The 14,568-nt window shown below is 43.8% G+C and overlaps 1 protein-coding gene across 8 annotated transcripts in view; it reads left to right on the forward strand.

Moving 5' to 3' along the window:
• The window catches only part of ryr1b (ryanodine receptor 1b (skeletal)), a 109,575-nt gene that overhangs the window by 39,518 nt on the left and 55,489 nt on the right, over positions 1 to 14,568 (forward strand). For all 8 annotated transcript variants that reach the window (XM_037774231.1, XM_037774229.1, XM_037774233.1 and 5 more), the window contains 20 exons: positions 847 to 1,063; positions 1,158 to 1,262; positions 2,012 to 2,115; positions 2,219 to 2,302; positions 2,387 to 2,546; positions 2,777 to 2,924; positions 3,035 to 3,240; positions 4,317 to 4,491; positions 4,593 to 4,801; positions 4,879 to 5,225; positions 6,203 to 6,341; positions 6,598 to 6,758; positions 8,143 to 8,305; positions 8,437 to 8,523; positions 10,017 to 10,243; positions 11,405 to 11,849; positions 11,934 to 12,503; positions 12,639 to 12,839; positions 13,134 to 13,245; positions 14,378 to 14,521. In XM_037774231.1, coding sequence (XP_037630159.1) covers positions 847 to 1,063; positions 1,158 to 1,262; positions 2,012 to 2,115; positions 2,219 to 2,302; positions 2,387 to 2,546; positions 2,777 to 2,924; positions 3,035 to 3,240; positions 4,317 to 4,491; positions 4,593 to 4,801; positions 4,879 to 5,225; positions 6,203 to 6,341; positions 6,598 to 6,758; positions 8,143 to 8,305; positions 8,437 to 8,523; positions 10,017 to 10,243; positions 11,405 to 11,849; positions 11,934 to 12,503; positions 12,639 to 12,839; positions 13,134 to 13,245; positions 14,378 to 14,521 — 4,004 coding nt within the window. The remainder of the gene's footprint in view (positions 1 to 846; positions 1,064 to 1,157; positions 1,263 to 2,011; positions 2,116 to 2,218; positions 2,303 to 2,386; positions 2,547 to 2,776; positions 2,925 to 3,034; positions 3,241 to 4,316; positions 4,492 to 4,592; positions 4,802 to 4,878; positions 5,226 to 6,202; positions 6,342 to 6,597; positions 6,759 to 8,142; positions 8,306 to 8,436; positions 8,524 to 10,016; positions 10,244 to 11,404; positions 11,850 to 11,933; positions 12,504 to 12,638; positions 12,840 to 13,133; positions 13,246 to 14,377; positions 14,522 to 14,568) is intronic.

Genomic DNA, 14,568 nt, shown 5'->3' on the forward strand with positions numbered 1-14,568 from the left:
TACACCGGTGAAATACACTCCCAGGTCGCTGCTAATCATGGTCAAAAACATCCGTGAAATACACTTAGCGGAGGTAATTTCCAATTAGGCGTATTAGTCGCTTGCTTTGACATAACCACTGCCGTTATAAAGTAGAGCAGGGATATAATTAGCGACGGTATTTTGCTGGTGGTAACGTTACAAGTGTTATAAGAGTATCAAGTCTTTGGGTAAATACACTCCGTTGAAGAGTACGATCACTTTATGGGAGCTGGGAGCTCACAAAGTGATTGTACTCGTTCTCAGTACAGTCTTACTCACGGGCGAAAACACACCCGAGTCGTGCTAGTAGTAATGGCTGAAGTCCCACCCCTGCTGCTGCACAAAGCGCTGTTCGCTTGTTTATACAATGTTTATTAATATTGAGCATGTCTCGTGTGCACCAAATTTTTTAAAAAGCATTCCCTTGGGTCCCCAGGAATACACTCGCCAAGTTTGAAGAAGTTCGGCTGAGTGGTTCTCGAGATATGGGAATAACACACAGACAGACAGACACAGATTCTTCTCTTTGTAGTTAGATAAATGTGTTTAAATCCTTCAAATGATCTCTCAAATAATCCCTCTAAAACCTACAGTGTCTCGTCCCCAGAAGAGATTTTACAGCTGCTGTGTGTAATGATCCCTCACAGTGCTGAGATGGGGCTGATGGTGAATTGACTGATGAGAGCAGGGAGGGAAACACAGGCTCAGGAATTGGCACAGAGATTAAATCAATGTTTTCTTTATTACGAGTCTTATAAAGATCAAGGCACCGCTGCCATAAAGGATTTAAGTAGTATATAAAGATCTCCGTTTCTGTCACCTCAGGGCTCGGTTCCTCCTTGGCGGTCGCCATGGCGACTTCAAGTTCATGCCCCCGCCCGGCTACGCCCCGTGCTACGAGGCTGTGCTGCCTAGGGAGAGGATGCGCATCGAACCCATCAAGGAGTACAAGCACGACTACCAAGGCGTGCGCAACCTGCTTGGCCCCACGCTGTCCCTCAACCACACCTCGTTCACCCCCTGCCCTGTGGACACTGTTCAGGTAAAGAGCCCCAAACCTGAAAAATCCGACTTTGATCGTGTCATTAAAGTATCTGCTGTACTTTATACTTGCTGACTTTCCTTTCGCTGTATAGATTGTGTTGCCACCCCACTTGGAGCGTATCCGAGAGAAGCTGGCAGAGAATATTCACGAGCTCTGGGCTGTCACCCGTATTGAGCAGGGCTGGACCTATGGGAGTGTGAGTACGCAGTCAGCACTGCAATACAGATGCAACAGTAGTATTGATTTGACAACCTCAGATTTAGATGATTTGGAGCTCTTGAGTAATGTGAGAGTAATATTTCAAAACATTATACTGTGTGTATTAATTTTACTATAGATATTAAGACTGTAGTTCATTGTTTAATATAGGGGCCAGTATGTGACTTTTCATTTCTTTAAAAAAAGGGACTTGTGTTATCTCCTTAAATTCCAGCATGATTAAAAACATCTTTATTGATTAGTGCCTTTAGTATGGATTTCAAATATCTCAATGCAGAAAAATACAAAAAATGCAGAGATGTAGTGGAGGCTAAACTCACCTAAATTTGCCCCCTTTTTAGGCTGAAACTAGTTAGGGCTGTCAGTCGATTTAAATATTTAATCGGGATTAATCGCATGATTGTCCATAGTTAATCGCGATTAATCGCACATTTTTTATCTGTTCAAAATGTACCTTAGCGGGAGATTTGTCAAGTATTTAATACTCTTGTAAATGTATGTACACATTTATTATTTATAAATCAATTAACTACACAAAACAATGACAAATATTCCATAGTCCAGAAACCCTCACAGGTACTGCATTTAGCATAAAAAAAATATGCTCAAATCATAACATGGCAAACTGCAGCCCAACAGGCAACAACAGTCGGTAGACACTGATGTTCGGTCAATGAATCAGTGCATCCCTACTAGTCATTAACCTGCCGTCATCTTCTTCCACAGTTCAGGGATGACAACAAGAAACTCCATCCGTGTCTGGTGGATTTCCAGAGTCTCCCTGAACCAGAGAGGAACTACAACCTGCAGATGTCTGGCGAGACTCTCAAGTGAGTTTGTAATTGAGGTTCTGTGAAGGTTTCAGTTTGAGAGATGTGAGCGTAAGTGGAGGAATTTAATGTCCTTGATGCCCGTGTCCTTGTTATCCCACAGGACTCTCCTGGCGCTGGGTTGCCACGTTGGTATGGGTGACGAGAAAGCAGAGGAGAATCTCAAGAAGATCAAGCTGCCCAAGACGTATGGTGACAATTTTCTGGCTGTATAAACTTTATACATTATCTTTTATGTATATCTGAATATAAACTTCCATCTGTCCTCTAGCTATGTGATGAGCAATGCATACAAGCCTGCCCCCCTTGACCTCAACCATGTCAAACTGACACCTAACCAGAACCAGCTAGTAGAAAAACTGGCAGAAAATGGGCATAATGTTTGGGCAAGGGACCGGGTACGACAAGGATGGACCTACAGTATTGTGCAGGTATTCATTTCCAATCCTTAATATTTTTTTATTTTTATTTCAGAGTTTAATTAATTTCTATCAACTAAATTATCTATCTTAAGACCATGTCCATTTATACAAGTATGATCCAACTGAGGCTAAGCCCTGGTGCCATTCCAATGTTTTAATTTTCTTTTTTTTATAAATAACATTTACAAATAGTTACACCTTTTGTTTTATATCAAGTCGTATTCTGTTACGCTTCTCAGGACATCATGAATAAGCGAAACCCTCGTCTGGTACCATACAACCTGCTGGACGAGAGAACTAAGAAAACCAACCGAGACAGCGTTAACAACGCTGTCCGCACCCTCATTGGCTATGGCTACAACATTGAGCCTCCAGATCAGGAGAGCAGTAAGTCGCATCACCTCATATTAACCTGTTTATTTAATCCAGAATATCATTGAATTTCCATTTTCAGGACATCTCCCTTCTTAATCTTATCTGTCGTCTTTTCCCTGCAGCTGGCCATGGCCTGGAGAACACCCGCGGGGACAAGGTACGAATCTTCAGGGCAGAGAGGTCGTACGGCGTCACCCAAGGGAAGTGGTACTTTGAGTTTGAGGCTGTAACCACGGGGGAGATGAGAGTGGGCTGGGCACGTCCCAGTGTCCGCTCTGACATTGAACTGGGAGCAGATGAACTGGCCTACGTCTTTAACGGCAATAAGGTCAGTCCGCATCTTTGGTTCACCTTCGTTAAATCAGTGTCAGTCTTGATTGGACAAATCAAGTGCTTATCAATGCCAAATAGGTAATAAGGTGTTTAAAGTTGTTTTCCAAAACCTTCCAAAACTTTGACAGATGAGATGTGGATCCTCTTTTAGATAGACTTGTTTTGGTGTTGCCCAACCGAGGCTCTGTTCAGACCTGGAATTAACATGCGTTTTGGGTGATTCGATCACAAGTAGACAGCTCTAAGTACGTCTGTTCACACCTGGCATTAAAATGCATCTCCACGTGTGTTTTGAGACACCACTTGTGATCCGATCTCACTTCCCCGCTCTATATGCAAATAAACACTTAGTATCACATGACTAATACAGCAGACTTTGCGATGTAAAATCACAGGAATGTCAGTAGTGATATCCTACATATTCATATCAAAATATAAGGTTATTGTACCGGCGGCAACAGCGGGGTACAGAGCTTCAGAGAGCCGGGGATGAAAGCGAGTGAGTAGGTGTTAGCTCTGTGCAGTGCACCAACAGTATGATAATAATGCACTTTCCGTGCCTAGTCTGATAGTTTGTAGATATGTAGCCTATAGTTGAGATAAATTTGAATAAAATACAGTTATAGAATAGATAGAATACTTGTCTATTCACATGAGGAGCGCAGTGACACCCTGCGGATCCCAGTGGGACGTCAGTTGAGTAGGCGGTCCTTCAATGTGACCCAGGACACATTCGCGTACACAATGCTAAAGAATGTGGCCCAGACCGCCTCTGAATGTGGTCGGATCTCAATGCGTCCTCAATGCGTCTTGAGTGCGTTGACACCTGTGCTTAGAGCTGTCCACTTGTGATCCGATCACTGAGGACACATTTTAATGCCAGGTCTGAACAGGGCCAGACTGCTGACTTGACATTTTCTTAACTAAGTTTGAAATAGACATCAAACCAAGACACGTCTAAGTAGTCACAAAAGATCAATAGAATATACTATAGCTCGACATTGATGTCTCTGTTTTTATCTTTTTGGAAGTAGTGTTTTATAGATAATTTATTGATGTAACTCTTTCCAGGCTCAAAGATGGCATGTTGGCAATGACCCCTTCGGTCGCCAGTGGCTGTCTGGTGATGTAGTCGGTTGCATGATTGACCTGACGGAGAATAACATCATGTTCACACTCAACGGAGAAATGTTGATCAGTGACTCCGGATCGGAGATGGCGTTCAAAGACATTGACATTGGGGAAGGTAAGATAAATCGTTGCTTCAGTTTGTATAAAATATATACAAATATAAAAAATAAATATAAAAATACTTACCAATCAGTTTCCTGTGGTTTTACCCCTCAGGTTTTATACCAGTGTGTGCCCTGGGCCTGGGTCAGGTTGGAAGGATTAATCTCGGGCGGAATGTCAGCAGCCTGCGCTACTTTGCCATCTGTGGCCTGCAGGAAGGATTTGAACCTTTTGCCATCAATATGAAGCGAGACATTACCATGTGGTTCAGTAAAAGTTTGCCCCAGTTTGGACCTGTACCCACCGATCACAACCATATTGAGGTAATTACTCAGTGACACTTTTTCATTTTCTAGTGAAGCTAGGTCATGTATTCATCTTTAAACATGTTGTCTCCCAGGTCTCCCGTGTGGACGGGACTGTGGACACCGCCCCCTGTCTCAAGCTGACCCATAGGACCTTTGGCTCGCAGAACGCCAACACCGATATGATGTTCCTCAGACTCAGCATGCCCGTCCAGTTCCACGAGACCTTCAAGGTCACGGCAGGCACAACCCCCCTCACCCGTACCCTCACCATACCCGAGGAGGAAGTGGTAGTGGTGGAGCCCGACTCGGAGTTTGAAGTTCTGAAGAAGTCTGCCAGCCGCAAAGAGCAGGAGGATGACAAGAAGGAGCCGTCTGTACCTAAGGACATCTCTGTGGAAAATGAGAAGGACACAGCGTCAGAGAAGGGAAAGAAAAAAGGGTAAGTGTGGCAGGTTGTGTCTTTTAGAGAAGAAGAACAAGCCTGCAGAGTAGTGAAGGTACAGATTAAGTAATTCATCCATCTTCTCGGTATACAACAAAACATGGGTCCGAGAAGAAACTTTATATAAAATTACTAGAGCTGTCAATTGATCGCATGATTGTCCACAGTTAATGGCAAATTAATCACACATTTTGTATCTGTTCAGAGATTTGTCAAGTATTTAATACTCTTATCAACATCGGAGTGGACAAATATGCTTGCTTTATGCAAATGTATGTAAATATTTATTACTGGAAATCAATTAACAACACAAAACAATGACAAATATTGTCACTACCCTCATGGGTACTTCATTTAGCATAAAATTATGCCCAAATCATAACATGGCAAACTGCAGCCCAACATGCAACAACAGCTGTCAGTGTGTCAGTGTGCTGATTTGACTATGACTTGCCCCAAACTGCATGTGATTATCATAAAGTGGGCATGTCTGTAAAGAGGAGACTCGTGGGTACCCATAGAACCCATTTTCATTCACATATCTTGAGGTCAGAGCTTAAGGGACCCCTCTGAAAATGGCCATGCCAGTTTTTGTTTGTTTGGAGCGTTATTTAGCCTCCTTCATCACAAGCTAGCTATGGCATGGTTGTTACCAATGGGTTCCTTTGGTTCTAGTTTCATATGATGCCAGTATCTTCACTCTAGCTTTAAACTGAGCCCGCTACAACCTCCGAAACATCGATTGCGTTAATGCGTTAAAGAAATGAATGGCTTTAAAACAAATTCTTAACGTTATTATCGCGTTAACTTTGACAGCCCTACTTGTGCTACATGCAGTTCACTGATGTTACATTACATGGTTTCAGATCAGTTCTTCAAGCATTACCGTAATATCATTTAGCAGTGAGTAAAGCTGTATAGTGCAGCTTGAAGATCTAAGTGTCCTAATAGATGTTATCTTCTGTACACATTAGATTCTTCTCCAAGGCCAAAAAGGTGGTTGCCATGACACCTCTCGCCCCTTCTCCTGCGCCCCCAACGGTGCCACGTTTGGTGGAAGACGTGGTCCCAGATGACAGAGATGACCCTGATACCATCCTGAGTACCACCACTGTAAGCTAAACTGTATCCACTGCTAATGCTGGAGGGATAATGTTAAAATTATCCCTCCAGTTTGTGCAAAGTCCCTGGATAAGACCGGCACGAGTTGCTGAGCCTGCTCATTGGGAGTTTGTTGCATATTTGGTTCCATCATACTATTTTAAGTTATTATTGCATCTCTAGATAAGCAAATATTACTCCTCCTAGATGTCTCACTCAGATGTCTTCTTGTCTTATTTTCTTCCTTATTGTCTTTGTCTATTTTCAGTATTTCTATTCTGTGAGGATCTTTGCTGGGCAGGAGCCCTCTGGTGTGTGGATTGGCTGGGTCACTCCTGACTACCACCAGTATGATCCAACCTTTGACCTTTCCAAAGTGCGCAGTGTCACTGTTACTGTGGGAGATGACAAAGGCAACATACACGACAGGTAAGTCTTTCCCACTTGTTAATGGTATTCTCTTACTAAGAGCAATGCCAGTACTTGTACAGACTATGTAAAGGCGGCTGTGGCTCAGAGGGTATAGCAGGTCGTCCACCAATCGGAAGGTCGGTGGTTCGATCCCCGGCTGCTCCGGGTCACATGTCGATGTGTTCTTGACCCCAAATTGCTCCCGAAGGCATAGCCATCGGTGTGTGAATGAGTATTTAGATTAGATCTTGATGGGCGAAGTTGGCACCTTAGCAGCCTCTGCCATCAGTGTATGAATGTTTGAATGCTGACATGTAGTGTAAAACGCTTTGAGTGGTCGGAAGACTAGAAAAGCGCTATATAAAAGCAAGTCCATTTACCATTTATTGTTTATTCAATCTTGGTTTAAAGGTGCAATTTGTTAGATATTAAGATATGGCCAGAATTGACCCTTTATTAAGCCCCGCCTCCCACTACAACTCCGTCTAGCTGTCAGAGCTACCATAGAACACACACTGTCACTAACTGCACTCCCCGCATAAATATTATCTGATTTTTGGAAAAATTAAAAAAGCGATTTCAGAGAGAAGCAGACAGAAGGGTCTACAATGTGCGTTTGGAGGATATATCAGGATGTCAAACTGATTCAGCAGCGAAAAACAGGTTAAAAAGATAAAGATAGAAGCTAAAGATTACAGATCACAGTGTAAAAGTGACCCACCATCACCTGGCAATCGAGACAGGAGACAATGAAATTAAGGAACAACACCGGTCCTGTAAAGCCGGGTAGGCCTTTATTCACTGTTCCAATCATTACAAAGCAAAAGCAGCATGTGTATACATTCAGTATACCTTCAGTAGAATTGCGTAGCATAGAAGTGCTAACCCTCATGTGCTAACGTACTCTGCTAATGTTAGCTCCACAGGTTTTTACGTAGAATCGTGATGTTTTAGAAACATATATCTCCTTCCAACCTCTGCGGGTAACTATTAACCATAATCTGAAACAATTTTCTGTGGAGTAGTGTTGTATAGTCCGATGCTACGCTGTGATTGGACAGTCTGCGGTCAAAGGGTGGGATTTAGCGAAGGGCCAATTATAGTTTAAACTAAAATTATCAACAGAATGTGAGGAGGTTACAGTGTTGACGTTATGTCAAAGAGGTCTGTGTATTGTGTTGTAGAGATATCTACTGAAATGAGCATGCTAACTAGCTAGCCCCGGCCCGTCCTGTCTTGTAATACCACTTGAACCTCGAGTGGTGTTAGTGAGTCACTATAGCGTGCAGTCTGACCTCAGTCCAACATGAGTGGGCAATGAAATAGAGCTGCCCGAGGGCTTGTCAGTCACAAAGATTAGTTGAGTGTGTGATGAGCGGTGTGTTTACTGTTTCTGTTGCAGTATGAAGCACAGTAACTGTTACATGGTGTGGGGAGGGGACCTGGTCAGCAATCAGCAGACCCGCTTCAGCCAGGAGGACATGGTGGTTGGCTGCTTGGTCGACCTGGCAACAGGTCTCATGACCTTTACAGCCAATGGAAAGGAGATTAACACCTTCTACCAGGTAAGGAAAGGCTACACAGTAGTATAGGTTAAGAGTGTATTTGTATCTGTGCTTTTCAGACTGGACTTAAAATGAGTTGGATGAGTTATGTTACACCGTGGAGCTGTAAATCCAGAGGTGTTTTATTTCAGGTGGAGCCCAACACCAAGCTGTTCCCTGCCGTCTTCGTTCAGCCCTCCAATCAGAACATGGTGCAGCTGGAGCTGGGCAAACTCAAGGTCAGAAACTACTTTTGCTCACACACGACAGTACAAAGTCATTTTTTCTCTTCTGATTCAACTTCTCCAACTATCGTGCTTAAAATATTCTTCATGCCTACTTCCTCTTATACCTCATTCAGATCGGCATCATAACTTGGGTCAAACTCGCGTTGGCGGTTTATCTAAATGGGTCAACGCGTGTCAGCCAGTGGCGGGTTGTGTATTTTAGACCCAAGTTTTCAGAGCTATCCCCCCGCAATCAAACCACCTTTGAATAACCTTACCCTGACACCAGGGCTATGGAGTATTGTCATTCAACATAACCACCCCTTATTCACAGTGACCGTAACCTTCATCGAGTGGAAGTGATTTATTCTTGCTCCGACTGCTGCCACGGCAATCAGTCCTCATCTCTGTAGCGTAATTGTCTCACAGCCCACAGTCCAAAAGTCAGATTTATTGAGAAAAGATAAATGTAATCATTTCCAGAATTCACAACATGTTTTTATCTAACAAAATACTCTGTTTCAATCCATATTTGTTGGTGTTTAGCCTTTCAAAAACAACATTTTCACTGCGCCCAAAAAACTCGGTGCACACAAAGCAGATGACATTTGGTATCCAATGGTCTTAGTGAGCCACTTTGTTTGTATCCCTTGTGCAGAGTCAGGGCTGTGTGTTATTACTACTCATTCGGATAGTGACAAGCTGTTGTTTCAGCACTACGGCGCTGTTATTACATACTGCAACGCTGTTTCTACGCAAACATTTAGCTCTCTAATGGTGCTAAATATCAGGGCACTATCATATACGACCTCCGAGCAAGCAAAAATGCCATACAACACAAATAACACAATCAGCATTCAACAGGCTTCCAAATAGATTCCAGCCAAGCTGCTGGGCAAAAAGACACCCATGCCAACACGCACACACTCAAAGGCACAGAGTTCAATGAATCTGAATGTCATTCACATCAGCAGCAATGATCTAAAGCAAGCAATAATCAATAGCTAATAAAGATACAGTAAAATTCATTAAACTTACCAAAGCTGCTCATCATTTCAAGACCATCCTCCTTTCTTCTTTAAAAAGAGGTTAATGACATGGATAAAAAGGCTTTGTGAATAAATCTGCTACCAAATCAGTGCATTAAAACACAACAGAGCTAAGGAAAAGTCTAAACAGAAAAACATAAAGCACTACATCTAAAAATCTAAATGTCACGAAAAAAGTTTAGATAAATCTCAGAACTTGAACTTGGATTACTACTACGTTATGTGCTAGCTAGCTAGTTTTACTTCAGTTAACCAAAGATTAACCGGTGACTGCTGTCTGGGTCCAACATAGGTTGAACCTTCATCTCATGCACATCTGCTGTACAAAAACACCCATTATTTAATTACTTGTGCTGGCTTAATTGTTTTGCTTTCTTCCTTTTCAATTCTCATTGTTTACCTGTTTTTTTATGATTGTCTATGCCTCCTCCCCCTCTCGCTCTTTTTCCCTCCCAGAACATCATGCCCATCTCGGCGGCCATGTTCCGCAGCGAGTGTAAGAACCCGGTCCCCCAGTGCCCTCCCAGGCTGGATGTCCAGATGCTGACCCCAGTCATCTGGAGCCGTATGCCCAATCGCTTCCTCAACCCGGAGGTGGGCAGAGTGAGTGAGAGGTTGGGCTGGATGGTGGAGTGTACTGAACCTCTCATCATGATGGCTCTGCACATCCCAGAGGAGAACAGGTCAGTAGTAGTAGTAGACTATAACCCCCGGTTCCCTCGTCTCCAAGTCAATGGGTTGTTTAGTTAGATGCCTGAAATAATATCTGTGGATAACACACACATTTTGTTCTACGACTTAAAATATATCAATAAATAACCCACTCTTTTTTTTAAGCTTTTAAAAAAGGCAGTTGATATGAAGTGGCTAAATGAGCCTTTAGCTTCAGCTGGTGGTGACATTGAAGTCATGCGACCGCGGTGTAGTTCGTTGATAGCCTAACATCAGCTTTTTATTTCTGGCGATTGCATTTACGCTTCTAAGATCATAGAAGTGGTGTTCATTTGTGAAGATTATTTTGCTGAACAGAACAGTTTGTTTGCCACACAGTTTATTTTCTGAAATAATCCAAAATCCAATGGAAAAAAATTCCATTGGATTTTTGTTGAGGAAACCCAGGGCGATGCAAACTTCCAGGTTTTACTACAAAAATACAGCACGGCATCCCGGCAGCACTCTATAATCCAGTTGAACAAAGACATGTTTTTTTCCTACAGAGCTTAGCGGGTATCAGGGGTAAAAGTTAAAACCTTAAAGGAACAATATGTAGCACTGACAGCTAGCGTTTAAAATGGGAAAACAGCAGTCCAAATACAAAACATTGGAGCCGTGGCCCGTCTGCTCCTCCGGTGTGACTGATTTTCGCAATTTGAGGGTTACCTTCTAGAAACGACCACGTTAACGTCTGGTCAGCACTAGTCAGAATCCCTTCACCTGCTGTGTGTCTCATCACTGCCTTGTTAACCCGGATGCACACGGACCACAGAGAGATGAGCCGAGGCTTTTCAGGTCGGGTAGAATCTAAGGTTAACGTTATCTCTGTTGATCCATGGGCAGGGGACGGGATCACACCGGCCAAAACAAAAAACGATTTTCCGGACCGGAATGGAAATTTCAAAGGAGAACATACTGGCTGTAGCGTTGTTGTCGGAGAAGCCAGTATTTCTAATTAGTTTCCTTAATCTCTGATGACATATCATGGTCATTTTATGATTTATTACAGTAAATACATTACATATTGGTCCTTTAAATCAGGAATTTAAGTAATTTCTAATAAGTAATTACCCGTGCTCACCCGTGTTTCCTGATCAGTTTTGATCTTTGAATCTGTCTTTGTTTCTCAGGTGTATTGACATCCTGGAGCTGTCAGAGCGTCAGGACCTGATGAAGTTCCACTACCACACCCTCATGCTCTACTGCGCTGTGTGTGCACTCGGCAATAACCGAGTGGCTCATGCCCTGTGCAGCCACGTGGATGAATCCCAGCTGTTCTACGCCACCGAGAACACCTACCTGCCAGGACCTCTCCGCAGCGGCTACTACGACCTGCTCATCAGCATTCACCTGGAGTCTGCCAAACGGGCGCGCCTGGGCACCAACAGGGAGTTCATCGTCCCAATGACTCAGGAGACTCTCAGCATCCACCTCTATCCTGATGCAAAAAAGGCCCATTCTCTCCCCGGTGTTGGCCTAACCACCTGCTTACGGCCCAAGCTACATTTCTCATCCATCAACTTTGTCGGCACAGACCCTGACTTGTACACCCTTAGTCCTATTTTCCCCCTGCAGGTAAGAGACAGGTTGCATTGCAAAAATGTAATGAAATTTGGGTTGCCTTTTGCTTATTTTTATCATACCCCCCTCAAATCTCAGGAGCTGAAGACCAGGGCGATCAGCATGTTAACAGAGGCTGTGCTGGATGGGAGCCAGGCTATGCGGGATCCAGTAGGAGGCAGTGTGGAGTTCCACTTTGTCCCAATCCTGAAGCTGATCAGCACACTGCTGATGATGGGCATCTTCAACGATGAGAACACCAAGCACATCCTCAAGATGATCGACCCAAATGTTTTCAGCGGAAAGGAGGAGGTGGAGGAGGAGGAGGGAGAGAAAGCTGAGGAGGGTGGAGCTGCCAAGGGAGAAGGTGAGGAAAAGGAGGAGGAGGAAACAGATGAGGCCGAGCTCGAGGACGAAGGGGTAGGTGACGAGGAAGAGGAGGAGCTGAAAGATTTAGAAGGGGGAAAGCATAAGGAGGGAGAAGCCGAGCCTAAGGAGGAAGGAGAAGAGGAGAAGGAGGAGGGAGAGGCCGAAGGAGGAAAGGTGGATGGAGAGATGGCAGAGGAGGAGAAGGAGGCAGAAGCAGTGGAGGAAGAAGCGAAAGATGAGGAGGAGGGTCTGGAAGAGGGATTGCTCCAGATGAAGCTGCCAGAGTCCGTCAAACTCCAGGTCATTAGATGTCATATTTAAACAGTCTGCATTTGTCTGTATGCATCTGCTCAGAATTCATATCCTTAAAATATCTGTTAACTTTGTACGTATTTTACATCTTAAACTCTCATTCCTATTGTCTACCTCTCTCAGATGTGCACACTCCTGCAGTACTTCTGCGACTGCGAGCTGCGACACAGAGTGGAGGGCATCGTGGCCTATTCAGACGAGTTTGTCAATGATATTCAGAAGAACCAGCGTGTTCGTTACAACCTGTTAATGAGAGCCTTCACCATGTCGGCTGCTGAGACTGCACGCAAGACCCGCGAGTTCCGTTCACCACCTCATGACCAGGTACTGATGAACCACCATTACCAAATATGGGTTAGAATTTGAATTGGATTAGGATAATATTACTCCCAAAAGCTATAGGTTGACACCGAATTTCTAAGGAAAATGACAACTGACATTGAGTTTTGAAGGCACAAGGTGTTACGTCATATGTAAGAACAACAAAGACAGACATTCTGTCTTGCAAAAGACCCTAAGAAGCCCCCGGAAATGTATGAAATGAAATGACTCATGCCAAATGAGAAGAAAACAGACAAAATATGCTGATGGGGTTGTCTTACTGTGTTCCTCTTCTAGGTTATTTTGCTGACCAACTTTAAGCACAGTCCAGAGGATGAGTTAAGTCCAGTGCCTGAGGAGGTGCGGGACACTCTGGTAGAGTTCCACAACGACCTCCTGCTTCACTGTGGTGAGAAGTTCTTTAAAGATCCTGTGTGTTTTTATGTTTTTGGGTTGTCCGTATGTTACGCACCATAGGCTGTATATAAGAAGTGGACGTGGGCGCCTGGTTAGCTAGGTTGGTAGAGCAGGCGCCCATATCTGGCAAAGGCTCAGTCCTAGCCGCGGTGGACCCAGGTTCGAATCCGGCCTGTGGACCTTTCCGCATGTCATCTCTCTCTCTCCCCCCTTTCCAAGACTCTATCCACTGTCCTATCAATAAAATGCTTAAAAAATGCCCCCAAAAAATAACTTAAAAAAAAAGAAAAAAGAAGTGGACGTAATCACCACCACGTCACTCGTTGGTTTGTGGACTGCCATTTTGAAGCCTCGAGTTCGGCATTTTGGCTGTTGCCATATTGGTTATTTGCAACCAGAAGTGACACGAGAGAGCGGAGCTAAGTTTAACCGAACGCTGGAGCCGAACGCCGAAGTCAATTTTAGGCGACCAAAATTTTATAATTAACTTTAATGAACTGAAAACACACTGTGAAAGGATTAAAGTTCTACGACGAAAACACGGACAACTCTCAGACCGGACAACGGCGTGGTAGCGACCTGTTAATCACTAGCCACGCCCTAAAGCATCCCCTGCTTTATGGTCTATTTGACTCTAAATGGGACCATAATGTACTAAATTACCATCATGCTGTATTGAAGAAGACTTGAAACTAGCGATTGAGACCATAAACTCATGTTTACAATGTTTACTGAGGTAATAAATGAAATGAGAAGTAGGGTCATTTTCTCATAGACTTCTATACAATCTGACTTGTTTTTACAACCAGCGGAGTCGCCCCCTGCTGGCTGTTAGAAAGAATGCAAATTCAAGGCTCTTCTGCATTGGCTTCACTTTTCAGACCCGGAAGTTGCCACTCTCGTGGACACGATATCTCAGGAAGGCTATGCTAATTATGACAATTTAGCACAAATGTCTAACAGGATAAAATGATGACATTTTTGACAGACATGGATGTAAACTGCAACTTTTCTTGTTGTCTTCTCGTCGTTGAGGCGGTAACTCTGGTTTACTCTGCAGGTGTGAATGACTTTTTACGTTAAGTATTTTGGGCTCTTAATGTGAATTCTCATTTTACACACAGGTATACATATTGAGGAGGAGACAGAGGAGGAAGAGGTGGACTCCTCACTGAGGGGCAGGCTCATCAGTCTGGTTGATAAGGTCAAGAGCTTGCGCAAGAAGGAGGAGGAGGAGAAGCCAGAGGTCGAGGAGGAAGTAAAACCCAGTAAGAGCAGCATCCGAATGACCTGTTAGAAGGACTTGATTGGCAAC

This window comes from Sebastes umbrosus, chromosome 7 (assembly GCF_015220745.1).
Source record: "Sebastes umbrosus isolate fSebUmb1 chromosome 7, fSebUmb1.pri, whole genome shotgun sequence".
Taxonomy (NCBI): domain Eukaryota; kingdom Metazoa; phylum Chordata; class Actinopteri; order Perciformes; family Sebastidae; genus Sebastes; species Sebastes umbrosus.